The sequence below is a fragment of the Camarhynchus parvulus genome, chromosome 1, assembly GCF_901933205.1.
Source record: "Camarhynchus parvulus chromosome 1, STF_HiC, whole genome shotgun sequence".
In the NCBI taxonomy this organism is placed as follows: Eukaryota; Metazoa; Chordata; class Aves; order Passeriformes; family Thraupidae; genus Camarhynchus; species Camarhynchus parvulus.
The window spans coordinates 68149598-68161945 of record NC_044571.1 but is presented as its reverse complement, the minus strand read 5'-3'; the positions used below and the strand labels follow the sequence as shown (position 1 = coordinate 68161945).

Genomic DNA, 12348 nt, shown 5'->3' with positions numbered 1-12348 from the left:
GATAAATATTTGCATCATCATCTAGTCCAAAATTTCAAGTAGTTTTCTTTGGAGGATACAATTTGCCAGAAATTACAAAGTATTGTGGGATTCAGTTTACAGTTGGCATTAGTCTGCATGGTTACACATCCATCAAGACAAACAAGGGAAAGAGAAGGATGCTTTAGCCAACAGCCCCTTGCTAGAGCTCTTAACAGAGATGAGACTCAACTCCTTGCTTCAGTAAACTTTTCTTCTTTTATAGAGAGAAGCGGGGGGCTCCACCAAAGAAATTGAGTCTGTAATTGCAAATATTTCTGTGTACTAAAGGACCCTGCTGAGTTTCAGGTCCTTGTTTGGAGAAAGATAAAACAACCTTCACAGGTGCAGCTCTTCTGCCAGGGGAAGTTTGGATGCTCTTGTGTATTTGTGATTCTTCTGTTCTGAAGCCTTTAATACTTTCATTGTTTTTGGAAACCTTTCTCATTTTGTTCTGTTGAGAAACATTTTTAAGTAAAACATTTCAACAAAATAAGAAAATAATTTCCTGCCCATACATTTTTTGTACATAATTCCTTTTTGGATTTTTTTTTGAAGAAATGAGAATGCTTTTAAGAACTTTTAAAAGTAGTATGGACCATTGCAATATGCTACAAAAGTGGTTTTTTCTTTTCAAAATATTAAAGTATTTCCATTAGTGCATTGAGTTCTTATTACTCTGTCTTTACACTAAAAGGTAACTGTTATCAAACTGAGTGTTGATGAATCAAGAGTAATAAATTCTGTGTGTTCAGAGTAGTGGGAAGTGAGCAGCTAGGTAGTCAACAAACATCAAATTAGGTGATGGATGATTCTAGCAAGGGGCTAAAGGGAGTTGTTCATAAGCATCAGGGTTGTATAGCAGCAAAGGGAAGTTATGGAAATATTTCCTCCATTTGAAGCACTACCTACTACTGGTGAGACCTCTTGGATGGTGTCAGCATAAAGCAGAGAAGCAGTAACAGCAGAATGCAGAGTACTTGCTCATCTCAGGCCCGACCTCCTCACTTTTAAGATGGAAGAGACATCATTATTTCAATCTGATGGTTTTCTTCTGAACACCCTGCAGATGGTTGGGTTGGTTTTGTGTTACTCATAATTTATTCACTTCTCAATGTAATGTAAACACTCATGGCATCATTATTAGAATTTTGTGTGATCAATTTTAAAAGCTGATGTGAAATGGCAAACTAGTAAGAGAAAGAATTTTTTTAGAGAAGCATTAAGCAATCCTCCTTTGAATACAATCTCTCCATGGGATTAAAATTGATTGTATGATATTTACAAACTACACTATACAAATACTTCTTATTTATAAATGAAACAATAAATATTTATAAGTTTGTAACAGAAATGGTTATAGAATGTCCTGTGAGTGTGTCTCCAGAGAAAGGTGCTTTGGAGCATTAGTATGATGTTGTTGTCAGATAGGATGTGTATAATACCAGTAAAGTATTTCAAAAGGTACATTTGGTCTGTTTCTGATTCAGAATATGTTACAGACTTTACAGTTGGATTAAAATGTGCCATTTTAATACTGGAAGAAGGACTAATCTCTGATAGTGTTCATGCTGATGTGTTCGTACAATAGCAAGTGTAAAAGCAGAATTCCATACTTTGGTTATGCTTTGGTTGGAAAATGTAAATATCACAGATTTCAATCATTATTATTAATAGTAGTATCATGAAACTATAGTCATATTTTAATAAATCTTTTTTTATCATTTAAATAAAACTGTTCTGACTGGCTTTCATAAAATTTTAATTTTTTTTTCTCTCTAAATATTTTAGGAAAGAAAATAGAATGGACATTTAGACTCATGATGCTGTATTTGAAGCAGCATTTTTATTACCATGTGAAGAAATGTGGCTAACAAAATGTGGTTAACATGAATATTTGGATCAAGTATCTATTTTAATCAAGTTCCTTGTGTTTGAATGCCAATCATTGTTTTGCAGTACCAGTTGTAAAGCAGACCTGGGAAAGAGAAGCTGCCCTTATTGAATATTACAGTGATCATGCAGACATCTCCATTCCTACTATAGACTTAGGCATACCTAACACTGACAGAGGTGAGCTTTTGTCAGTTTTGCACAAATGACTGACTGAAGAACTGAAGTTTTATGGATGATATGTGTCTTTCATGTCAAGTATGTCATGTAGAAATTCTGGTTTTCTCTAGCACATATGTGCAGCCTAAACTAAAAGAATGCTCTTCACACAGGAAATGGATGGAGAGTACATTCAGAGTCCCCCTGTGTAGATAACATGTTCTTTTAAGCAGAAACCTAAATACTGAGATTATGGAAGTGTGGTATACTGATATACTCCGAGAGAAAAAAAATGGTTTTATTACTTGGGGTAAGAGTAATAACTCTACAGTTATTTATGATTTTTCAGTGGGATCATTAACAGTGAAGAAGACATAAATTTATTTCAAAAGACCTCAGGCAGTGCCAAGTGGTTACTAAGCATAAACTGCTTGCCATATGGTGTTCAGATATTATATCCATGTGCCTTGCAGGTCTTGATTTAAGCACAAAAACTGAATGTTAGGATTGAAACACCTTTCTATAGCAAATAACAGGCATTTAAATCAATTTACTTTGTGTTTAAATATAAAAAAGGCTATGAGTATGATGACTTCCTTGAGTTTATTATTTTTTATTTTTTTCTTTCATTTGATATATTGTTCTTAGGCTGATATTTTATTTCTGTTACCTTCTGAATTATAAGTGTTGGGGCAGAATGGCCTGTTAGCCTTATTTGACCCACTAGGTCAGTTGTTCTGACCTCTGGGTTATTTCTGCCCCTTTGTTGTGTCTCTTAGAGGCAGAGAGAGCACAGGCAGGGATTTCTGTGGGGGCAGCAAGCCTGCTGGGCACACATGGATCAGTGCTAGGAGCCATGCCCAGTAGTTCTAGTTGTGCCAGGAAGCTTCTGCATTTTTTTGTAGAGTATAATATAGAAATCTTGGCTTTAATTTTGGATATGTTCAGATATCAGTCTGTGTTAAATTTACAGTCTCACAAAATCACCAGAGCAAGGACTTCCTTCATGTCTTTAGCATAGAATTACTGCATTTTCGCAAAGAATATTTTAACTAAAAGTGTCTTCAAATATAATATTGTTATTTTGAGTGGTTGTTTACGAAATGTAATATTGATAGCAGTAATTACTTTAGACAATCAACTGTGATGAATAAAGACTGATTGAAATGAGGTTTGTCCAAGATCTAAAAAAGACTCAATGGAAGTCTGAAACTTCTTGTTTCTCAGGTCCTGCTTATTCTGAACAAAGGTGTTTCAGTTCTGCACTCCTAGCAAAGGGTGTCTTACCTCCTGAACTTCCTTATAATCTTGTGATAAATGTTCAGACCTTTCCTTGGAGGCAGTGATCAGGACCCGAGTTGCTGGTGAGGAGTACAGTAGATTAAAATAGATTTCAATATTTCTGTAAAAGCAATGGATCTGCCTGATGCATCTTGAAATGCTATGACAGTGTCTTGGAGTATTTTGCAGAACATTTGCTTCTATCATAGTCTCCTCATTTTTACAGTTCTTTAAATTAAAAGTGGCAGTTAGTCCAGTATTGTTTAACAGCTTGACAGATAGCTGGAATAAGTCTTGTTTTTAATTTAATTCCTGTTTTATTTAAGTATATATTCCATTAATTTGTCTTCTTTTTAGGTCACTGTGGGAAAACTTTTGCCATTTTGGAAAGGTTTTTGAATCATACTTCTCCCAGAACCCCTTGGTTAGTTGTAGTGGATGATGACACACTGATAAGGTATATATTGCATTACTTCAGGAGCTGCCACTGTTTATGTCAATAAGAGATTTAGCAATATTCACCTATTCTTTGTTTAAGAGATACAGCTATTTTATTAGTCATATGGCTTTATATTACTTGAAGAAAAAAAAATTGTCACTTCCCATCAGTATTCTTTTAACAAATATTAAAAACTATGTTGTAGCCTGGTTAAAACTGTGCATATCAGTGTTATTGTGTGATCATATAGTCTGATTATACCACATTTTGTGATTCCTCTGTGTAGGTACGTTTGAGCTGATAGGGTTTAGTCATTTGCTAATAACCTTCCTAAGATGTGTTCCTCAGACAAATGTGTCAGAAGAAAGGTTCCATAAGCTCAGGTCAGTTGTCCAAGCTGCCCAGAATGGTGTTTTGGAACTTGTATTTGTTGGAAAATTAGATCCCATTTTCATAAAACTGCAGCATAAGCAAAAAAAGGGATAGTGAGCAATGTGCAGGATCATGTGGTCATGAACAGTGGTTCAAGACTTTACATTAAATCATATGACAGAAGAAGAAACAGTGAGAGGATGTAACTGTGGATAATGCAACATTCATAAAACTAAATCTGCCTTTTCAGTTTTCAATTTGTAAATGTTCATAGATAATTTGCAAAGATCATATTGCTCGGAAAGTGTCATTTCATGTTTTCTCTGAGATGAGATGCAGTTCTGCTGACAAACTGCCTACTTAAAAAAATACTTCATGCTAATTTGTTCATCATTTGACCAAATTGTACAGTCATATCTCATAGTAAATTATCCATCATAAATTTCTCTTTAGCAATTAGTATCTCTGGGGCAGGTTTTTTTGGGTAGAATTTCAGAATTTCTCCTGTCATCTTTGTGCTATTTAACAGAATACTGTTGAGGGTAGCAATGTCTGTTCCAAAATGAATTTTTACAAGACTTTTTTTTAATGGCTTTTCATATTACAGTATATTCAGGCTCCGAAAATTGCTCAGCTGCTATGACCCAAATGAACCAGTATTCCTTGGAGAGCGTTATGGCTACGGCTTGGGAACAGGAGGATACAGTTACATCACTGGTGGAGGAGGGTAATTTATTTTAGTTCCTACTAAAATCTATATTAGTTCCTGTTTTGAATGCAAATGTTTTAAATTACAACACAAATAATGTTGTAAATTGTGTTGTAATGTGATGTTTTCCCCAAATTCGTTCAATTTACCTCACACCTTCTGTGTAGTGACACATGCTGGTCTCAAGCCCCCAGCTCTTCTCCCTTACATTTGAGTAAGATTGAGGAGAACACCCCATTTGAGTCCAGACCAAATTTAGAAGGAATCAACTGTAGTAAAAATGGTGGGTAGCTAACTTATTGTTGGAATAACAACAATGTGTATAATTGGTATAATTAGTTTCCAGTATAAAAATGAATTATCTTTCAGGTAAATGCTTCTTGCACTATTTGTCAGTTCTGACTCCTTAAATTTTGAATTTCAAATGTGTTGTATCAGATGGCAACATTCAGTCTTGCAGTTTTAAATAATTTAGCAATATTTATTAATTACAGATATTTGGTGTCTTTAGAAGGTTTTATACATTTCATGTGCTTTTTTGTTATTCAGGATGGTTTTCAGCAGAACAGCTGTTCAGAAGCTGCTTGCTAGCAAGTGCCGGTGTTACAGCATGGATGCACCTGATGATATGGTCCTTGGGATGTGTTTCAGTGGCTTAGGAATCCCTATAACACACAGTCCACTCTTTCATCAGGTCTGAGAGCTATTTCTGAGTATTAAAAATGTATTTCACTTTTTACGTGTACACATAAAACAGTCATAAATATTCAAATTCCATCAATATGTAGTAGCACTAACCAAGATGCTGCTGCTGCTTTACCTTGATGCTCAGCAGAACGAGACTGATAAAATAAGAACATTCTCTTTCTTACCATGGATTACTACAATGCTTTGCTAGTTTATGTGATATTTTAGCTAACCTATAACTACATTTTATTAGAAATGCAGGCAGAGGTGAGGATTTTGAAAAAGAAATAGAATTAGGAGCCACATGATTTGAATAGTTGTCATATGTCCTCTAAGGGAGGAAACCTACAACACAATACTTTTTTATGCAGGTAATGGAGAACTGAGTGTAAAATTTTTCAATAAATCCACCTGCTCTACTTCCCTGATTTTTCTATTGATTCAGTATTTACTATTCTGAAATATCTCATTATTGAAGATATAAAATATGAAATTATTGCTTTTATGGTGGATTCTGAAGAATGGTGTAAGTACGATAAATTTCTCTGTGCTAGCACATGGGAAAGAGAGCTTACAGAACATGATTTTCATGTGAGTTTAGGAAAAAAGGGCTGGAGTAGATTTGAATCTTATTTCTATCTCCCACAGTATTTAACAGGCTAACTGTAATGTCACAGTGGAAAGCATGATGCATTGAGGCCTACAGAGATTTTCTTCCTTGTAAGCTAAGTAAACCAAATCCTTCCATGCTATGAACAAGAAGTACTAGAGATTTTTTTTCCCAGACAGTGCACAACTTTTTTAAAAGTCAACATTTAAATCAGTGTAGTATTTGATGTTTTTCAGGTGTCAATCTAGTTGAAAAACCAGGAAGATCTGCATATCTGAATATGAGCTGAGAATAAGATAATAAGCTTCTTGAGAATTAGTGAATTAGTCTGTAGTTCAAAGCAGCTGTCAATGGAGAGGGGGAGTTTCTTATTTAAATTATCAGTTTTTCCTATGTTAAGATTCCATTTCTGATTACATTTACTATTTAGAGAAATGGGAAGACTGAGAACATGCTATTCAATATTTTAATTCCTTTTCCTTATAAAAAAATATCTGTTTACTCTCCTGTTTTGTTTATCATTGCTTACTCTGCTCAATATAGAAAGAAAACAAGTCATGCATATTATAAATTCAACAGTTACTGAATAATTTTGCTTGCACAGCTGTTAAAAAAACCCAAAACAACAAACCAGCCTAATTAAAGGAAAGTCAGAACAGAACTCATTCTCCAAAATTGTAAGAATTATTCTTATTGAAAAAAGGACTTCCTTGTAATACTTAATAGTGTGCATTTGGTACTGAATCACTTTGAAAGTGAAATCCTAGCAGTTTGATTTTCCACACAGAAAATTGCACTTGACTTCTAATTCATCTTTACTGTTGCTTGTAACAAATTGTAATTTAACATCCCTCGAACAAAAATAACCTGTGAGGGAAAACCACTGAATAAAAATTGAATGTTCTTAATCTACTAAATCCACTGTTGTGCAAAAAAAAATTTAAAATGAGAAAACCAATTTTGGATTTTCCATCAACCATAAAAGAACTTTCTAAGGACTTGACTGAAATATTATGATGTGTGATGTTCCTTGAAGTATGTGAATCTAAAATTGTGCTGAGACAAAGATTATGAAACAGAAGCAAAGATACCTTCATTCTTGGAGTGTCTGTGATGTGTTTGCTCAGTCTTACTGGTTTGCTGCTGCCTGCTTGCCAAGGTAGATACATATTCTGTAACCTGTTCCAGAGGTTTTTGACATGATCAGACTTAAAGAGAGCAGGAACCCTCCCATGTTGAGTAGCAGCCAGAATTGTTGTCTTAAATAAAAATCTGGGCTAAAGCAATATATTTGGCTTTTCTAGAACACCAAATACAAATTTTAGCAAAAAAAATTAGTTATTAGAGTAGGTATCATTATTTTAGAATTATTGAAACACCAGAATTTTGTCTATAGCTTAATAAAAAGCTGATTCATTTTCACACAGCAAAAATCTTTGGTCTCAGATATGTAAAAACTATCTCTATCCAAAATAAATTCTTCAGGTTCTTGAAGCCTAAATGTTCTTCAAAGTGTTTTTCAAAAGTTGTGAGGGATACAGATTCCCTCTTGCTTTCTCCAGTGGAATTTTTAAAAATAAGCACTCTGTGTTTTAAATATCAGAATTTAAAAACCCAAAATGCTAAAAACACATACCCAGATTTCATAGTGTCAAACTCTGTTGCCTGATTTTATGACTGTAATGTATACAGAACTGCATGAAGAATTCGTAAATACCACCATAAGTAGGTGAAGCGTGCAGTATTGAATCAGTTACCAGCTTAGGCATCAAATCAATTATTTGTTATCCAAACAATTCCATTTTCTTCTTGTTTGGTTTTTTTTTCCCTAGATGTAAAACACAAATGTTTGCCTTCCATGCATTTTTCTTACAAAACCTCTAATGGCAAAATGTAGTTGTTTTATGAGGGACCACTACAGGTGGGAATTTTTTATGTAATGATGCACTCAGTGTCATTGAGCTGCCAGAGAAAATGAAATATATGTGGAGCATCAGGACAGCAGCTGCATCTTGTAGCTGTGTTGTAATTCTGTCTGGTTTGATATAGCCTGATAAAGAATAACAACACAGTTTCCTGGCACCACAATGTATCCCATGTTTGGAACCTTTACCTATCATAAACTCTGTATATTTTGGCTGCTTATTAGAATCCTACAATCACAGTGGCAGTGCTGACAACTCTTCTTAGAAGAGGAAGAGAATATAGTTTAAAATAATTTTGTCATTATTGAGCCAAAACTGCATACTTGAAAAGATTTCATACCAGCTACACTGTGTTGTCACTTGACTTCTGAGATAGTGGCTATTTCATCCTGAGAAATAGGGCATATTTAGTATCAATGTACTTCATTCCTAGCATGATGACTGCAGTGTGAGTTGAAGATTTAATCTAATGGTTTGTCAATAGAAGCCCCTTTGTTACCATCTTGTATTTTGGCACCCCAGCACCACATTGTTGTGTCACAGGGGCCATTGAGCAGTGCTATCTTTTTAAAATTATTACTGATCATTAATACTGGTGCTTTTGCTTTATTCTTCCGTCTTAGGCAAGGCCAATGGACTACCCAAAAGACTACCTTTCTCACCAAATTCCAGTATCATTTCACAAGCATTGGAATATTGATCCAGTGAAGGTGTATTTCACATGGCTGGCACCAAACACAGAAGAGTCAAGTAATGGAAAAAAAGTTGGATATAACAGAGAGGATTTATAAGCAGTAGAAGAATGTAAGTGTTAATTACTGTTCTACGGCTGAGAGATAGTCACTACTGTGATTTTTGTTTTGTTTTCACGTTGTTCATCTGTTCATGACATAGGAAGACAGTGTTTTGTTCCTGTTGGTTGCATCCCTTCAGAACAATGGAAGAAGGCACTTAAATGACTTTTGCATTCTTTTCCTCCACTTGCTTTCTTTTTAGAATGATTTTGGGGTTTGTATACCAAGGAACTTGACTCACATTTAAGTCTTGCGCAACTTTACCTGTGTTCTGCTTTGGACTTGGTTCAGACAGCATTCTGTTCCTTTGCTCTCTCAAAAGCTGAATTTATGTATTTGGGAGCCTAATATTGAATAAGAGTTGAACATCTGTTCAACATCATCTCTCGCTGACTTACAGAAAACAGTTATCTAAAAGGTTCTGGAACAGTTTCTTGATAAATCTTAGAGGACACTTGACTTTTTTTCTGCAACCAGGAGCTAGATTGTGTAAAGGTTGTGCTCCTTATGCTCATTTCTGATAGAAATACTGTCCTTTGCTGGAGTAGCTGGACCAGGCATGAAACCACTGTTGTACCTTTTAAGTTTATTGGCATTTGTGTGGAATGTCTTGTACAAAATGGAAAAAAAGGTTAAGGACAGGGATCTCTTAGGTGGCCACGGGAGGTCACTGTGGCTCTTTTAGAAACCCAAGTCTCTGTGCATCAATTTGGCAAACATATAAGTGACTCTTAAGGATTTTTGCAGAACTAACATTTCAGTATTTCTGATGCGTGCATTTCAATAGCATATGAATGCTAGCTTTAAAAATTTTGTAGTATCCCTAATTTATATCATCAAGATAAGTAATTTTATGCATACAACATGTAAAGTGTGATTCATATTTAAAACGTTCTTGAATTTTTTTTAGTAATTCAGTTTTGTAAAAAAGTTTGTACAAAAACTGGCTTTAGTATGTTCTAAACTAATTTTTATATTGTAAGACTGCTTCTTTTAAAATTACAGTATATGGCACTTGGATGCTGTTATTTAACTTGGCTTGCTATATTGTAACCAAATACAGGGTCTTAAAGCCATACTGCTGAAGTAATTGGCATTTTGGTTCCTTTTAGTAGGTTAAAAATTTATTCCACTCCAAAGAAAAGCAATAATTGCTCTAGAGTCGAAGTAGGGGAGCCACTGATTCCTGTCTCGGTAATCACCGAAGTTGTATAAACATTTGTTTGTGAATGTAACTTGTGGGTTTCTAAGCGTTGAATAGCAAGCGCATAATCATAATAGATTAAAATTCCAATTAAGAAAGAGCAATCCATGTTATGTCTTTTTTAGTTCCCACTACCAGTGCCTTAAACAGTAGACATTTTACTGATATCAGGACTATGTTCTATGATACCATTGGTGAATTGTTAATTGTGTTTACTGTTTAGAACTGTGAAAGCTGAACGCTGAATAAAAGCATTCTTTAACCTTTTGTGCCTTCTTGCTCTTTGCAAACCAAGTACAGGATTCTTTAAGTGCCAGTGAAGTAAGTTCATCGCCTTAATTGTAATTACTGTCAGTTTTATTAAAAGGCAGCGTAATCTTTGGGGTTTTTTCATCTTCTGTCCTGACCTCCATATTAGGTCGGTTTTCAGCCTCTAGTTTTGTTCAAATGAAAAATGCTGTTTCAATGAACACCTTGTGATTGGGAGCCTTGATGCTGTCACAAAACATATTTCACTATCAAATTCTCCAAAGGTCTTGCAACTCAGTCCAGTCAGGTCCAACTTCCAACTGGTGATATTTAATCTCTCCTTGGGCCCTGTGGAGGCAGACTAGATCAACAAAAGATGATTAGATTTGAGTCCAGGCTATGTTGTACATGTAGACTGCTTATTTAGATGTGGGAAGTCATTGACTCATTGATTGATTGCTTACTTTTATTTCTAGTTTGACAAATGGACAGTAGCTGTCCTGAAGTCCATCTTTTCCCTTGCTGTTAGCTCTGGGTTTTACTGCAAGGTTTCTGGAGGTATTAGTAAGCATCAGACTTCTGATTTTAGTCTCCATAGTTTTGAAGGCAACAAAGCCATAATTTGCTCAAGTATTTTTCCCCCAAAACTCTGACTTTTGAGACACTGCAGCAGCATGACACAAATGACCTTTTAATCCACCACCTAAATAAGATTTTTTCAAGCAAAGAATCACAAAGAGTTTATATAGACAAGACATGAAGTCTTCTATGTGAACTTGAGTTTTAGAAGACTCAGGATGACTGTTACTAGCTGAAACCTAAGGACAAAACTGTGTGTTAATGAGCCTGAACAGTACTAATGTTTCTAATGAAAATCAAGTGGATTATAAATGGTGTGATGTTAAAGAAAATTAATTGAAGTGGCGTTCACAGCTCACTTGGTAGCAGGCAGATTTGAACAGGTCTGCAAAGTTGATTGACTGGTTGAAGTTTCCTTTTCTGGGACATTGCAAGGTTGTGGCATGAAAAATAAAATCTGGGAATCATTATTGACTATTTGTTTTTAATGTTTATAGCATGAAATTTTTCCATGTATTAAGATCTTTCTTTCACAAAATTATTTTGATAATTGGTTTGGTTGATTCATCTGCCAGGAGCCAAAAACCCCCTTGTGCCTCCAATAGAGCAGATATGTAAATGAAGAGTGATGAAGTATTTGAGGCCCACATTTGATCATGAGCAAGAAGGAGGACTGTGCATCTATTCTGACTTCCCTACATCTGCACATGGTCCAAAGATGAAGAGACCTGAAAGGATCTGACTTTTCTCTCTTCCTCTGTGGTTTGGAAAATGGGCGGGAGTCTTGAGGCAGCTTGCAAGCTGGGTAACTTCATGTTTGTGCAGGAACACTCTGCCCTGACACCAGCTCTGATGGCTGCTGGCTGGAGGGAGGCATCCAAATTGCCTTATTTTCAGTTCTTTAATTTCTCATGGATTTTATTATCCGTGCTGGAACTAGAATGTCTCAGCTGAAGACCTGAGACACCATTCAATGAGATTCCTGGAAGGTGAGATCAACACTGTGTAAGACTGCCATAATTATTTACTGTGAGCACCTCCAAAGCCAACAGTGCCAGTGCATTACTAAGAAACATGGAGAAGTAGTAAGACATTTTCTTTTTGCAACACTGTAAAACTCTGAATGCTTTTGTGCATTGGACACCATGATAATAAATATGTTTGAGTTTGCTTCAATGCAATTGCTTCTTTTTGTTGTTGATGTGAAACTAAAGGAAAAATTTAGAATTTGAGCAAAATACTCCCTGAGGATGTCACCTCATCACACATTGGCTGAGGAATCTAAGAGCACTTGACTCTGCTCCATTAGTGCTGCCTGGTGTAGCTCTGGCTCTGAGGTCCCAGCTCACATCAGCATGGTGGCTTCACCCTCTGTACTACCCCTGTACACACATTTACTGTGTCAGTACAGAACAAATTCACCTCCCCT

The 12348-nt window shown here is 35.5% G+C and overlaps 1 protein-coding gene across 2 annotated transcripts in view; it reads left to right on the top strand.

Annotated features, from left to right (window-relative positions):
• B3GLCT (beta 3-glucosyltransferase) overlaps nucleotides 1-11354 on the top strand; it is a 47238-nt gene extending 35884 nt beyond the window's left edge. For both annotated transcript variants that reach the window (XM_030954567.1, XM_030954559.1), the window contains 5 exons: nucleotides 1978-2091; nucleotides 3709-3808; nucleotides 4770-4889; nucleotides 5421-5565; nucleotides 8717-11354. In XM_030954567.1, the coding sequence (XP_030810427.1) occupies nucleotides 1978-2091; nucleotides 3709-3808; nucleotides 4770-4889; nucleotides 5421-5565; nucleotides 8717-8884 (647 nt within the window). In that variant the 3' untranslated portion in view covers nucleotides 8885-11354. The remainder of the gene's footprint in view (nucleotides 1-1977; nucleotides 2092-3708; nucleotides 3809-4769; nucleotides 4890-5420; nucleotides 5566-8716) is intronic.
• Nucleotides 11355-12348: the final 994 nt, after the last annotated feature.